Source organism: Tasmannia lanceolata, unplaced genomic scaffold (genome assembly GCF_043159265.1).
Source record: "Tasmannia lanceolata isolate RefF3 unplaced genomic scaffold, GAP_Taslan_0.1 ptg000018l, whole genome shotgun sequence".
Classification (NCBI taxonomy): Eukaryota; Viridiplantae; Streptophyta; class Magnoliopsida; order Canellales; family Winteraceae; genus Tasmannia; species Tasmannia lanceolata.
This window is the reverse complement of record NW_027518695.1, coordinates 35,595,405-35,612,145: the sequence shown is the minus strand read 5'-3', so window position 1 is coordinate 35,612,145 and position 16,741 is coordinate 35,595,405. Positions and strand designations below refer to the sequence as shown.

Sequence of the window (16,741 nt, the reverse complement as noted above, 5' to 3'; positions counted from 1 at the left end):
TATGTAGTTTTGGAATCGGAAGAGAGAGAGAGAGACAGAGAGAGAGAGAGAGATGAGTGAAAATGAATTTTCAAGGGGAAGAAAGGTGGATGAATTTTGGAGAGCTCTATCTCTGGAATTCGTCCATCCCTTCTCTCATTATATTCATAAAGAGTTTGGTTTGTCAAGTCCTTCTTTCTCTCATCCAAAAGCTATCTAATTGAAAGACAAGTTGCATTAAAACTCCTCGAGCAATTGGGACTCTTCCCAACCGACCAAGGCTGAGTAGGGTACTCATATCTGATTGGGGTGAGTGTATTTGAGTCACTCTCCAGCCCTATGTGGCCTTATCTAATAAGTGTTCGAGTTGGAAATGAATTGCTCAAAATTTAGAAGCTTCATTTAAACAATTCCAATTCCAAGTGAAGTTCTAGTGCAACTCGATGTCCTTGAACCATTTGAAAATGTTTTTTCCAAGTCTCCCATCAGTGTTGGGCGTGTAGTGGGCCCCAACACATGTTTTCAAAGTGTAGTACAATTCAAATTCCCTATTCCGTTCCAATTTCACTCTTGCAAAACCGGTTTTGGAATAACTGTCCTCATTTGGATTTTACATTATTATCCTTATTATTAATCATATTAATAATATTTAATGATGTATTATAAATGAATAATTAATTAACAATTTAATTAATTAATAACTCGCATCCAATGGGAGTTATACGGCTCCAATTTGGTTTTCAAAAAATTCTCTTATTGTCTCTTGTTAACAATTAACAAAGACATGTATATATATATATATATATATATATATATATATATATTAAATATATTTAATTAATAAATATCCACATTGATATTATGGATCGTATCCGTCATGCAATTACAGAAAATGCTGAACCCTGATTTGTTTGGATGTTACCGGGTCATTCGAGTTATGAGTGGGATCATCGCAAAGATCCGACGGTCAATCCTGCAGAACCCTATGGTGGGTCCCACTGCGATCTCGCCCCATAGTCTAAACAACACTCGAATTGGATTAGTGGCCTCCATCGAGACGTAACCCTGAAGATGACCGTCAGATCATCTTACCCCTAATCAAATCTTGTATGTGCAAGTCCTTTCTTCTTTACTATATCTACTGAGTTGAGTCACACAGGGGGTGGACACCTCTTACCCCCTTGGCCCACTCTTAGTATACCATTTTGGTCAGGCGGTTTTCGGCCTCCAAATGTATTTATAAAATCTTTTGAAAACTTTTCAATATTTCATAAAACTTTCCAATAAACGTTTTATCAAATCCGCGTGGCCAGGCTATTTAATAGGCCTACCGCTCTGACAAAATTGTAGATGTCATTCCCTATATTTTAGGGTGAAGAATCCCAAGTTGAGTATCACTATTGGTCTCGAGGGTTTGATCTAGCATATATCTCTATCCGAATATGACTATACTAGAATCACTATAGGACAGACTAAGACGCTAGAACGGGTCCACGGACTAATAAGATCCCTCAGGTCTAAGTACATGTGAAGGGTTCTGTTTGGAAGAACAACTTCACGCACTCTTGTCCACAAGTTGTTCTATTATTTGATCCGGTTCGAATGCACGATTCAATCGTAGCACCCACTCTTCTTGCTTAGGTTCTACTATCCAGATGACAGAGATAAGTTATCTCATGACACGTGCATGTAGGCAAGACTGGTGCTGGTTGTATACAGAAAGAGATGTCCAGTTTCTTTCCCAACCAGAAACTATTAAGGCTTGCATAGAACCGAGATGCCATATCTCTTTGCTCCCTTAGATCTGTGAATCCTTCCAGCATGACATTTCTAATATGCTACCTAAGGACGAACATGTATCGCAAAATAAGCACATCACACATATTCATTTATTTAATACCCATTTATGTCATGAAATAAATCTTTATCGATTACAAAATGTTATTCTATTAGCTTTTCAGGGCATACTCTCTAACATGCCTAACGTCCTAAGCACTAGGCAATGGGTGATCTAAAAATCCTCTTCTCAAGATCAACAAAAAAAATCATTTTTTTGAAGGTGTGTGTGCAAGGGGCTGGGTGTTACATATATGGTTAATTATGGGTAATGTGTGGGTCTTTCATTCTCGCCATGGAAATTTTGATCAAGCTCCCAATCTGCATATACTCGCATAGCTCTTCATGCATTGAATGCTGCCAGCTACAGATTTCCTTTTCTACTGTTTATGGTGCTATGTTGCTGCGTTCCACTAATCAGCAATGTACTGGAATATAACATGAATTTGGTTTCTTATATTCACTCGCCATTTTTTTTTTTTGTCTTGGGACAGCACTCCATTATATTTATGACTACTTTTCATTGTATAATAACACCTCCATACACATGGGACATAGTTTGCGATGTGTCTGTCCTTGTGTCCTATTTACAAAGGGCCTACATGGCCCCAAACAGCAGAGACCCAAAAGTTGATTTTATTATTTTTATTTGAGATTTGCTAGGGACCATAGCATTAGGCATTTCATTCTTGGGCTTTTGCATGTTAGAACCGCCACACAGGCTCAGATTTTGTCTTATTCATTTACTTCATCGGACATGCAACAGCCGGTGTGCGAAATGCCTTGCGATGGTCCCTAGCAAATCCCTTTTTACTTTGGTCATATTTTATCATGTGTATCTGTCCCTGTGGCCAATTTATTGGGAGGGCCATATGAAGGGTGGTACAATACCACCGTTGATACTTGACCCAACATCAACAACAGCTCGTCAAAAGGTGAGCTACTGTTGGATAAAATATCAAGAATGGGTGATGAGTATGTGGTCTTAAGGCCATCATATAATTTCTTGCAGTGACCCAAAAATCAAGGGTTTCATTCATTTTTTCTGTGGTTTTAAATTAAAGTTTCATTCATTTTTTCCTTAGTTTTAATTTAAAGTTTGTTTTATGCCTATTTTTTTGTGTGTCCCTCATTTGCCACGACGAAGAATGCCAAACCCAATGGCTCCCTCGCAAAAATATGATGAAATGGTGCCCCCCATTGGTTGCTATCACGACGTGCACTTATAAGGGAACGAAAAATGTAATAGTCAAAGAGAGATAAATCAGTACTCTGGTCATAGCAACCAATGTTGGTTCTTTCATGTGATTTTTGAGAGGGCATCCCTGAGTTTAGCATTCCTCTGCTACTATATATGTATATTTTTTTGGGAAATGATATCACCACTACAGTATTTTGAAGATCACAGTCCTCACTTTATTAAAAAGTACGATATGTGGCCCGCACCATAAGACGATCCAAACCGGCCATTAGATGGGCCACAGCCTAGATAGGTTGTGCCCCAAAAATCATTTCCATAGGCTGATCCTAACCTTCCGATCTATCGAGGGTTAGGATAAACCCTCTAATACTCAGTCCCTCTATAGATCGGAGGGTTATGATGAGCCTATGGAAATGATTTTTGGGGCACAACCTATATAGGCTGTGGCCCATCTAAAGGACTGTTTGGATCATCCTATGGTGCAGGCCATACCGTACTTTTTAATAAAGTGAGGAGTGCGGTCATCAAAATACGGTAGTGGTGATATCATTTTTTTTTTTTTTTTAAAAGTTAATTAGAAGGGAGGAGGGTGCAACACGAGGACTTCCGAGGAGAACCACTGCTATAAACGTATATGAAGTTATGTTACACCTTTACTCCACCCTACTCACAAGCCTTCCTTCCATCGCTGCTCCACGACAAGTATGGCAGAATTGGATCTTGCTTCAGAGCTTATATCTAATGTTTCTTCATGGCGTTCGGACGTTGTAAACCAGAAAGCTGGGGCAAAAATGTTGGTTTCCATTGCATCATTCTTGATTGCATGGTACGTATGGATAGCCAGGAAATGAAGCAAGGGACATTTCCCTTTGCCTCCAAGCCCGCGAGGTTTGACCTTGATTGGATTCCTCCCCGTTCTCAACACAGAACTCCACCGTCAATTTGAAAAACTGGCCAAGATATATGGCCCTATCATGAATGTCCGATTATTGAACAATAACGTCATCGTGATTAGCTCCCCAGAGTTAGCCAGAGAGGTGATGAGAGAAAAGGACCCCATTTTTGCCAACCGTGACGTGACCGCGGCAGTGCTAGCGAAAGCACTCGACAATATCTACCCGCTGCGACGAAGAGAGGTTCGTCAAGCTGTGAGGGAGGTGTTTTCAAAGATCAACACCCCAGTTGACCTCTCAGAGATCACATTTCAAATTTTGTTGAACTTGATGATTAGCGTAATGTGGGGTGCAACATTGGATGGAGAAGGGAGGCATACTCTCGCTAAAGAGTTTCGGCAATGGACGCAGGATGCTTTGGTGCTTCAAACAAACTTCAATGTGTCTGATCTTTTTCCCGTTCTTGCCAGGTTCGACATTCAGGGTGTGGTGCGAGAAATGAATAAGTTGTCGATTTGGCTAGACAAGGTTTTCGATTCCATCGTCGATCAATGGAGGAAGATGGATGGTGCAGAAGGGGAGGATGAAAAGAAGAAAGAAGGTAAGGATTTCATGCACTTGCTTTTGCAGTTGACAGAGGAAGAACGGAAAATGACTTTCACCATAACAAACATGAAGGCAATGATGGTGGTAATCTCTCTCTCTCTCTCTCTCTCTCTCTCTCTCTCTCTCTCTACAAAATCAATTCCACATACTTTCCCTTTGGCTCCATTCATTTGTTTTCAGCAGAAAAATGAAAAAATGGAAAAGAAAATTGACGAGGCGAAATGGAAAAGAAAAGGAACAGAAAAATGATGGAAACCTGTGAAATGGGATTCAGTTGCCAGGAAACCTTAGAGAGACTAAGGTTACTCTGGGTTGTAATCCTTTTTGGGAAGAGTGGATTTTAGTCGATCATGACTAAGTGGATCGCCCCAAATTAGCTCATGCACTTTTCCCTAAAACATCCTCTTTTGGGTATTATACTATGAGATATGCAATTATACAAATCAAAGTTACTCTGAGTTGTAATTCACTTCATTCCTGTTCTAATTCGCATGTAGATCCCAGTTTACACAATGAGCACTCGAATCTACTCTCTCAATCTCTCATTTTGAATAGGCAATGACCGGTTTAAAATCATGGCTGGCCATATTAGATCTGCTAACATTTCTACAATAACCTTGTTAATAGGAGCTGTTGGTGGGTGGAACCGACACGACATCGACAATGGTTGCCTGGTCCATGGGCGAATTTCTGAAGTATCCTCACATAATAAGAAAAGTCCAGGATGAATTAGAACAAGTTGTTGGTAAGAATAATGTAGTAGAGGAGTCTCATTTGCCTGATCTCCATTATTTGGATGCAGTATTGAAGGAAACCCACCGCTTGCACCCTGCGATCCCTTTCCTGGTCCCCCGAAGCCCAAGTGAAACTTGCGTCGTGGGTGGATATACAGTCCCCAAGGGCAGCAAAATCTTCATCAATGCATGGGCAATACAGAGAGACCCCAAGACTGTTGGGTTTTTCGCCAAAGAAAACCCACTAAAATTATGAAGCAAATAAATCTGTGGATAAAAGAAACCAAACAATCAAGAGAGCAATCACGCAAGAGAACACCGAGATTTACGTGGAAAACCCTTCAACGAAGACGGAAAAACCACGGGGCGAATCCGACGAAATATCCACTAATCAAAATAAGTAAATACAACGTCTTTCTCTCAAGTTTCGTCACCCGAAACTTGAGCCAATACAAGAAATAAGAGAGATAAAGGGTTACCTTGTTTCGAACAACAAAACCCACTTTGTCACCAAAAATTACCCACTTCGATCTTCAAGTTGAAGAAACCCAAATCCTTAAGAAGTCTCAGTGCAACGAGAGGAATCAACGGCACGGTGAAAATCTCTAAGAAGAACAGTCCAAACCCTTGGTTTTGATCCCACACAAAACCCTCTAAAAGAGCCCCCAAGAAAAACCCTTGTTTTCTTTTCTTTTTTCTTCTTCTCTTCCCTCTCTCTCTCTTTTTTTTTTCACTATTCTCAGTTTTAACGTTTTCTAAAAAACGTCACATTCACACACCCATGATTCTCTCTCTTTCCTATTTCAATAAGGAAAGTAATGTTTCCTAATTTAATAGGAATCGGTGTGTTTGGGTGTGTGGGACCTACATGGGCTGGACCCACAACAATCTCCCCCTCCAGGCCCATGAAGAGGAGACACCAACCTTGACTCTCACTTGGAGTCCATGCCAGCTATGCCTAAGCATAGCTCAAGCTTTCCTTTGGAAACAACCATAGTCAACATATCAAAAGGATTCTTGTCAGTATGAATCTTTTTCAACTGCACCAACCTCATTTCGATTACATCACGGATCCATCGGTTCCTGAAAATCCATTCCACTACTGCTCGGTATTCTTTGCCTTTATGAGATTGTGTCTCTTGAAACCTCTTTGGTTCCCCCTCACTAGTAACCAATATATAATCTGAGGTAGGATATCTCGCTGATGGTCGATGCTTTCTAGTAAATCTTCTAACCAGAGATCCCACTATCTCTTTCTGTGGGGGTTGCTCCCCCTACTCATGATCTATCACAGTATCATGACTACCTGCATCTGATCCATGATCACTATCATCTTCTTGCACTTCTCCCCCATCTGTAACATGCTCGAATGGAGAACGTACCATCAACCACACCTTTACCTTTAGGGTCTTCAAGCCTCTCAAAATCTATAAAAGTCTGGTCCTCATGGAACACAACATCTCTGCTTCTGACTATCTTCTTCTTTTCAATATCCATAGTTTGTAGCCAAATTCCTCATTTTCATAGCCCACAAATATGCACGGAATAGCTTTATCATCAAGCTTTAACCTTTGCTCTTTGGCCACATGAGCAAAAGCTTTACACCCGAACACCCTCAAATGAGAGTAGGAAACATCTTTTCCCGTCCACACTCTTTCTGGAATATTAAAATCCAACGCAGCCGAGGGAGACGTGTTAATTAAGTAGCAAGCAGTGAGAACTGCTTCACCCCAAAATAACTTTGGCAACTTAGCCATCTTCACCATGCATCTTACTGTGTCACTAATAGTGCGGCTCATTTTCTCTGTCACCCCATTACCAGGAACTGTATTTTCATGTCTTATACCATGTTTAGAACAATAACCTTTAAATTTGTTTGACATATACTCTCCCCCGTTACCAGTACAGAGGCACTTCAAAGGTTTTCCTGTCTCTCTTTCTACCATGACATGAAGTCTATCAAAACATTGGAACACCTGGTCTTTTGTTTTCAAAATATAAACCCACACTTTCCTTGACGCATCATCAATAAAAGTGACAAATTACTTATTGCCACCAAGGGATTCTACCTCAAAGGGACCACACACATCAAAATAATTCATTTCTAAAATATTTAATTTTCTTTCTGATGACTCAACAAAAGAGACCCTATGTTTATCAAATAAACAATCATCGCAATGGTCAAGATGCATACGTTTGGCGAATGGAATAAGTGCCTTATTTGCCAAAATCTACAACCCCTTGTCACTCATGTGTGCAAGCCTCTTATGCCACAAGCTAGGAGAACTATCTTTGGTAACATTTACCACATCCTTGCACATCTTCACATAATTCTTATACAGTGTGCAATAAGCTTTCCCCTTTGCAACAACGAGTGAATATTTGGTAAGCTTCCATATTCCCTTACCAAAGTAGCTTTCATAACCTTGCCTATCCATGGCTATCCTAGAAATAAGATTTACGTGCAAATCAGGAACATGTCGCACATCTCTCAAAGTCAAAGTGCACCCAACATTAGTTTCTATGCACACATCACCAATTCCAACAATCTTTGAGAGACTAGGGTTGCCCATCTTCACCATACCAAACTCTCCTGCTTTATATGAAGTGAAGAACTCCCTGTTGTGAGTAGCGTGGTAAGAAGAACATGTATCAACAACCCACTTTATACCCTGATCTACAACATGTCAGTCTTCTTCTCCAAAAGAGTGTTATCACATCTTCATCAGACACGGTAGTCGTAGTGTCTTTATCATCATCCTTTTTCTGATTTTTTCCTTCTTTTTGCTCTCTTTTGTAAGTCCAACAATTCTTCCTTATATGGCCCTCTTTGCCACAGTGGAAGCATTTTTTCTTCTCTCTTGACTTCGACATTTCTCTGGATTCGTCATAATTTTTTGACCCTCTGCTTTTACTTCTACCCCTGTTCTCTGTGACAAGAGTCTGTGCATGGTCTGTACCCATTGATTTCCTTCTAATCTCTTCGTTAAGCAAGCTACTAATAACTTGACCCATGGTAAGTACACCATCTGGAGCAGAATTATTAAGTGAAACCACCAAAGTTTCCCAACTATCAGGTAACGAGCTCAAAAATAACAATGCCTGCAACTCATCATCTAGCACCATCTTCATTGAAGACAACTGATTCACTATGCTCTGAACTTCATTCAAATGCTCTACAATTGAACCACCTTCTTTGAACTTTAGGTTCACAAGCTTTCTAATTAAGAAAGCTTTATTTCCAGCAGTCTTTCTCTCCTAAAGACCCTCCAACTTCGTCCAAAGCGAACGTGCAAATGTTTCATTAGAAACATGATTGAACACACTGTCATCCAACCATTGCCTAATATGTCCAATAGCCTTTCTATTCAATTTTTGCCAATCTCTATTAGACATGCTAGTCGGCTTGGCCTTATCACCATCAATGGGTTCATACAAATCCTTACAATAAAGAATATCCTCCATCTTTGGTTTCCAAATCATCCAATTTGATCCTGTAAGCTTGATCATGATTCCTGAAGAACTCTCCATCTCAATCCACACAAACAACTATGCTTCAAAACAACCACGGCTCTGATACCACTTGTTGGGTTTTCCGCCGAAGAAAACCCACTTAAATTACAAAGCAAGTAAATATGTAGATAAAAGAAACCAAACAATCAAGAGAGCAATCACACAAGAGAGCACCGAGATTTACGTGGAAAACTCTCCAACGAAGAGGGAAAAACCACGGGGCGAATCCGACGAAATATCCACTAATCAAAATAAGTAATACAACGTCTTTCTCTTAAGTTTTCACCCAAAATTTGAGCCAATACAAGAAATAAGAGAGATAAAGGATTACCTTGTTGTGAACAACAAAACCCACTTTGTCACCAAAAATTACCCACTTTGATCTTCAAGTCGAAGAAACCCAAATCCTTAAGAAGTCTCCGTGCAACGAGAGAAATCAACGGCACGGTGAAAATATCCAAGAAGAATGGTCTAAACCCTTGGTTTTGATCCCACACAAAACCCTCTAAAAGAGCCCCTAAGAAAAACCCTTGTTTTCTTTTTTTTTCTTCTTCTCTTCCCTCTCTCTTTTTCTTTTCTTTTTTTTCTCTATTCTCAGTTTTAACTTTTTCTCAAAAATGTCACATTCACACACCCACGATTCTCTCTCTTTCCTATTTCAATAAGGAAAGTAAGATTTCCTAATTTAATAGGAATCGGTGTGTTTGGATGTGTGGGGTCTACATGGGCTGGACCCACTACAAAGACATGGAAAGATGCTTTAGAGTTCAAACCAGACAGGTTCTTAACTGAAGAATTCAAAAAATGTGACATTAGAGGCACCGAACATCGTTTTATACCGTTTGGATCTGGGAGAAGGACATGTATTGGACTCTCATTGGCGGAGAGAATGTACCCTTTTGTCCTAGCTTCTCTCGTTCATTCGTTTGAATTGAGGTGGCTAGAGGGGACGAACTATGAATTGGAAGATGTGAGAGATTTTGCAAAATGATATTGAGAAAATTAAATGAATTTTCCCAAGTTTTATTTAAATTAGAAAAACAATTTTAAGACAGGGCCGGTCGACAGGGGCATCCCGGGCGACCACAGATTGGTATCTGGAATTCTGAGTGGTTTCCAGAAAGGTGTGGGCAGGCGACCGCGGTTCTTTGGATCATAGAAAATAAAATGGACAAAAGTATGCCAGCGGGTGACCGCGACTGTTCGAAAAACTATTCGTTGGGAAGAAATGTACATGACTTTTTCACTTCCGATTTTCAACCTTTCTTCATGTGTTTTGCTTCCCAACAGTCATGGATGATTTTCAAACACAAGGGACACCTGTGCATGATCCAAACCACTTAAATCACAAATGGTGTGATCAAATGGCCATAATTCAAACCAATCGAAGGGATGTTTTGAAGGGATGTTTCCCTTAATGAATAGACATCTAATGCTCTATAAAAAGAGCAGAAATCTGTCTTTTTTATACACTGAGAAATCAGTTATTGCTGTATTTTTCTTTCTCTCTCTAGCAATCTCCTATTCCATTGATTTATAAGTTATTTTGTTCATTAAATAATACATCAAAAACTGTTTTCTGCAGAAACAGTTTTAGTGTTTTTCTCTAAGGCTTGAAGTTCTTGAAAGGCGTTTTGGGTTTGATTCCGCTTGTGCAAAGCGTCATTAAACATTTGTGGGATTTTTCTACAAGGCTTAATTGTATCTTGGAGGCAATTCGCGGATCCCATTTGCACACAACTGGTGTCGATGAAATTTGTCTTAAGGAAAGCGATTACGCGCCTTGAAGCAACTCTATAGATTTGCTTATTATCCAAATTCCACCAACAATCTTAAGACAAACTTCCTCGTTGTTTCTGAGTGCTTCAATGGCATTATTTTCGGTTCGTCAAATGACTCAAGACTTCATCAAACTTGAACGCTTTGACAAAGGGAACTTCAAGCGGTGGAAGAAGAAGTTACATTTCATTCTCACGTCGCTCAAGGTGGTCCGTGTTCTCACAACTCCTAGGCCAGTGGCAGTTGAAAATGAGACTCTAGCGTAGGCTCGTGCAAGGCTGAAATGGGAACAAGACAACTACATTTGTAAATGGCACATTCTCAACGCTATGTCGGATTCACTTTTTGACATATACCAAAGCATGGGATTAGCAAGTGAGATTTGGACTGAACTTGAAGCAAAGTACATGGCAGAAGATGCAAGTAGCAAGAAGTTTACTGCAAGTGGGTTTTTTAATTTCCGCATGGTAGATGATAGGCCAGTTATTGATCAGTTGCATGAAATTCAACATATAGTATGTCAAATACATGTATTCTTCTTGATGACACTTTCATTGTTCCTTCGATAATTGACAAACTTCCACCAACTTGGAAAGACTTTAGAAAGAGTCTCAAGCACAAGAAAGAGAAAATGTCTTGAAGACTTGGCTCAATGCCTCAGGATTGAGGAAGAGTCAAGGATAAGAGATAACAAAGAAGAGCATGAACCTCTATCCTCTAAAATCCATTTGGTGAAAAATGTCAAGGAATCGAACCAACAAGGGAAAGGCAATCGGAAGAGAAACAAGAATCCTGAAAAGAAGTTCAATAAGAACAAGAAAAGGAAAGGAGCTTGTTTCAATTGTGGCAAACCAGGGCATTATAAGAGTGTCGACTTCTTAAGGATAAGAAGTCGGGTGCACCAACAGACAAAGAAAAGTTTGTGGCCATGATTTTAGAGGCAAAATTCCTTAAAGATGGCAATGATTGGTGGATTGACTCAGGCGCGACAAGGATGTCTGCAAAGACAAGAATCTGTTTTCATCCTATGAATTGGTTGAAGATGGAAGTGTGCTCTATATGGGCAATTCGTTGATAGCAGAAGTCAAAGGAAGAGGAAAGGTGGAATTATAATTCATATCTGGAAATGCCTAACTCTAACCGATGTCTATCATGTACCAGAAGTTAGAAAGAATTTGGTGTCTGGAAGCATTCTTAACAAGAATGGCTTCAAACTTGTATTTGAATCACCTTTGTTGGGAAAGGATACATGTATGAGGAAATGTTCAAATTGAATATCAATAAAGTGAATGTGTTTGCTTATGTTGTTGATTCTTCTTTATCATTATGGCATAGTCGCTTAGGACATGTTAATACTAGGAAAATGAATGATATGGTTAAATTAGAATTAATTCCTAAGTATCAACATGACTTGGTAGACAAATGCAAGATATGCATGCAAACTAAGATCGTAACAAAGTCTTTCCTAAGGTTTATAGGAATAATAACTTGTTAGACCTTGTTCATAATGACGTATGTGATATACATAGTGTCCTCACTAGAGGAGGCAAAAAGTACTTTGTCACATTCATTGATGACTATTCAAAGTAGTATTATGCATATCTCCTTAGTCATAAAAATGAGGTTTTAGAAAAGTTTAAAGCGTATAAAACTAAAGTACAAAACCAATGTGGATCAAAGATTAAATGCCTAAGATCCGATAGGGGTGGTGAATATTATTTTCCTGATTTTTGTGAATCGGAAGGCATTATTCATGAGACTATTGCCCCTTATATTCCACAACAAAATGGAGTAGCAAAAAGAAAAAATAGGACCTTAACTGAAATGGTTAATCCAATGCTTGTGAATTCTGGTTTAAACAAGAGTTTTTTGGGAGAAGCCTTACTTACGGGTTGTCACATCTTGAATAGAGTTCCAAGTAAGAAGTCTAATGTAACCCCTTATGAGTTTTGGAAGAAAAGAAAACCAAACTTAAGTTACCTTGAAGTTTGGGGTTGTAGAGCTATAGTTAAAGTCCTTAAGCTTAAGTTAAGAAAGTTAGGAGAGAAGGGTATTGAATGTATCTTTTTAGGATATGCCATTCATAGTAAGGCCTATAGGTTTCTAGTGATAGAACACAATGATTTTCTTGGAGTAAACACTATAGTTGAGTCAAAAGATGCTATTTTCTATGAAAATAGATTTACTTCTATTCCAAAGGAAGTTGAGTCTAGTACTTCCATGGAACCCCCTCTAGAACTTCAAAGAAAAGTAAGTGGACTAATGAAATAAGAAAAAGTAAAAGAGATCAAAAGGAAAAGAGTTTTGGTCCTAACTTGGTTACCTATCTAGTAGAAGGAACAAGAGAAAAACTCAAAACTTCTATAATGTTAGACTTCAACATAGAAAGTGATCCTAAAACATATGAAGAAGCCATAAAGTCACAAGATGCTGCCTTTTGGAAGGAAGCAATTAATGAAGAAATGGATTCAATCATGGGAAATAAGACTTGGATTGTCGTTGACCTACCTCCTAGGTCAAAACCAACAGGTTGTAAGTGGATCTTCAAGAAGAAGATGAGAGTAGATGGGTCAATAGAGAAGTTTAAGGCAAGACTAGTTGCCAAAGGGTTTACTCAAAAACCCGGTATTGATTACTTTGACACTTATGCACAAGTTGCTAGGATTACAACCATTAGAATCTTGATAGCTCTTGCTTCCATATACAAACTTCATATTCACCAAATGGACGTCAAAACTGCATTCTTGAATGATGAATTAGATGAAGAAGTATACATGGAACAACCTGAAGGTTTCATATTATCAGGATAAGAGCATAAGGTTTGTAAACTAATTAAATCTTTATATGACCTTAAACAAGCTCCTAAGCAATGGTATGAAAGGTTTGATAAAGTTTTAGTGTCAAATGGCTATAGAATACACGAGTCAGATAAGTGTATTTATAGTAAATTTGAAGGTAATAAAGGTGTTATAATATGTCTTTATGTTGATGACATGTTAATATTTAGGACATATATTGAATATATTCAAAGTACTAAATTTTTTTTGTCTCAAAACTTTGATATGAAAGACATGGGTGAAGCAGATGTAATCTTGGGAATAAGAATCATAAGGAATAATAACGGTTTGGTTCTAACCCAATCTCATTACATACAAAAGGTACTCAAAAGGTTTAATCATTTTGAGTGTTCACCTGTTTCAACACCTATTGATCCTAGTGGGAGGCTATATTCTAATAATGGTATGATCATTTCTCAACTAGAATATGCTAGTGCTATTGGTAGTCTCATGTCTGCTATGACATGTACTAGACCGGACATAGCATTTGCAATAGGTAAACTTAGCAGGTTTATCAGTAGTCCTGGTTTTGCACACTGGAATGCAATATATAGAGTATTTAGATACTTGAAGAGGACTATGGAATATGGTTTATGTTATATTGGATATCCAACAGTAATAGAAGGATACACTAATGCCAGTTGGATAACTGAGCGGATAGACCATACTTCAACCAGTGGCTGAATTTTCACACTTAGTGGGGGAGCTATCTCTTGGGCCTCTAAGAAACAAAAATGCATAACTACTTCTACTATGGAGGCAGAGTTTATAGCTTTGGTTGCATGTTATAAAGAGGTAGAATGGCTTAGGAATTCATTATTAAAAATTATGTTATGGCCTAAACCAATGTCATCGATTTATGTCCATTGTGATAGTTAGGCCACACTATCAAGGGCATATATAATCATGTTTATAATGGTAAGTCCAGACATATAGGACTTAGACATAGTACTATAAGAGAGTTACTGACCAATGGGCTTGTAACTATTGATTATGTAAGATCAAGCGAAAATTTGGCTGATCCGTTGACTAAAGCTCTTACAAGAGATTTGATGTGTAAAACATCAGTAAGGATGGGGTTAAAGCCATTAACCAATAGTCACCAATGATGGAACCTCGACTCAACACTTGAATAAACATCAAGTCTTGAGTTCAATGAGTCCAAGTACATTATATGGAGTGACTGCAAGCACTATAATATTCATTATTTTAATCCCAAGATAAAGTGCTTGGTACCTGTAATGTTTAAAAGAGTAAGGATGAGCAAATGGGCTCTTAATAGCCTTATAACAGGGTGTTGGAGTGTTTTAGTTACAGTGACACTCCTTATAAGTCTACCTATGTGAGTGTGGGAGTGGTGCTGCTACCTATGAAACTTGGCTAGTCTCTAGAGCGCTCATGAATCCAAGATATAAACACAAGGCCAATACATGTGTGGGCTCTTAGAAACTGCCTGTAGAGACGAACTCTTGTGTGTGGAAATGTGTCCGGTTAGTCAAATAGAATAGCTAGTTCAAAGATACGTCTACTATGCAATTCTGACTAACTTTGATGTGTTTACACTGAGTGACAGTTCAAATCGAGAGATACCTTCATTTATGCAGAAGGTTTCCAAGCCTGATGAGGAAATTATTTTCATTTTGAAAATGGTGGGAGATTGTTAGAGATTTTGCAAAATGATATTGAGAAAATTAAATGAATTTTCACAACTTTTATTTAAATTAGAAAAACAATTTTAAGACAGGCTCGGTTGATCGGGGCATCCCGGGTGACTGCGGATTGGAATATGGAATTCTGAGTGATTTCCAGAAAGGTGTGGGCGAGCGACTGAGGGAAGCCCAGTCGACCACAGTTCTTTGGATCGTAGAAAATAAAATGGACAGAAGCATGCCGCCGGGCGACCGCAGTAACCCCGGCGACCGCGACTGTTCGAAAAACTATCTGTAAGCCCAATGGTTCCCACCTTGGCATTCCCATCTTATTTTGATGATTTCAATACACAAGTGATTTTATATCACTAATGTATTTGATTGTCTAAGTTGTAGATCATAATTGTGCTAAGACAAGATTGCTTGGATTGAGGCCAAGAAGCTCTCATTGGACCGCATTCGGAAGGCCAAAGACATCAAAGATCCAAGACGCATGAAGACTTGAAGCATCAATTGAAGATCAAAGTCATTTTAGAATGTATAAGATCCAATCCTAGTTTAGATTTTAAAAGGCATAATTAAAGTAATCTCACACACCCTAAATGTTTAAGTGATTGTCCTTGTGGTGTTCCAATACTTTGGAACCCTCATAACAATCCCAACTTGGTGTAGAGTTGGAAGCCCAAAAAAAAGAATTGAAAATCTGCTTGACATAGGCTTCTCGGAACTCCGAGAGATTCCTCGGAGCTCCAAGAAATGGTCCAGTAACATTTTTCATTCTTTTGTTTGTATTCCCGGAACTCCGAGAATTCTCTCGGAACTCCGAGACCACTATAACGGGAAGAAAAAAGAGCAGTTGGGAACTTTGCCAGATTTACGACAATGCCCCTCAAACGGTCATATTTGGTTTTTCTATATATATGGGCATTCTAAACTTTCCAATTATCAATCCTAACACTCAAAAACTCTATTTGAACATCTTAAGAGTGATTAAAGCTTGTTTATGCCTCTCATCCTCTAAGATTAGGATTTGGATCATTAGGCTCAAATTGTACATCTTCTACAAGTTTGTAAACCCTTGTGAGGGATTTTTTGTTCATTCTTTCTTATTCTGAAGATTGTATTCGGGCGAGTGTTTGGAGAAGCGGAGCCCACTCTCCGTGGTGAGGTTTGCCACTAAGGTTAAAGCAATTGGAATTGTAATCGGCACCGATCTTTGCCGAAGTTAAGAAGATCAAATAGTGAAGCCATCAACGAGTTTGGTTGGTGGAGTGGAGTAGGCCTTGCGTTTTGAGGACCGAACCACTTTAAATCTCGGGTGCACTCTCTCCTATCTCTTGCTCTATATTTTGCATTGCACTTAGGATTTAGCTTGTGTGCTTATTTTTCATTCTTGATCTCTTAATCTTCAAATTTGGGTTAGAGTTTTCAAAAGTTTAAAACTTGTTAGTAACTTAAATTTTACCTCCTCATAAGTTGCCGTTAGAGTAAGTACTCGGGACCACCCTTGGAATTTCACTTGGTATCAGAGCCTTGGCTCTTAAAAGATTTTCTCTTCTTAAAATCTTTGGTAAATTTTTTTTAAATTTCAACAAGGGAAAGATCATAAGATCTTTGGCAACTTTCTAATTGTGAAATGGCAAACATAAATTGAACCGGACTTCCGGAAGGCCATTCCACAACTAGACCTCCTTTCTTTGATGAGTCCAACTAT

At 38.8% G+C, this 16,741-nt stretch overlaps 1 protein-coding gene across 1 annotated transcript; it reads left to right on the top strand.

Moving 5' to 3' along the window:
- The first annotated feature begins 3,720 nt into the window (after nucleotides 1-3,720).
- On the top strand, nucleotides 3,721-5,505 carry LOC143850315 (flavonoid 3'-monooxygenase CYP75B3-like). Its single transcript, XM_077359573.1, has 3 exons — nucleotides 3,721-3,842; nucleotides 4,032-4,599; nucleotides 5,143-5,505. Exons 1-3 carry the CDS (start codon nucleotides 3,721-3,723, stop codon nucleotides 5,503-5,505), a joined length of 1,053 nt encoding a protein of 350 aa, XP_077215688.1.
- The last annotated feature ends 11,236 nt before the right edge of the window (nucleotides 5,506-16,741 follow it).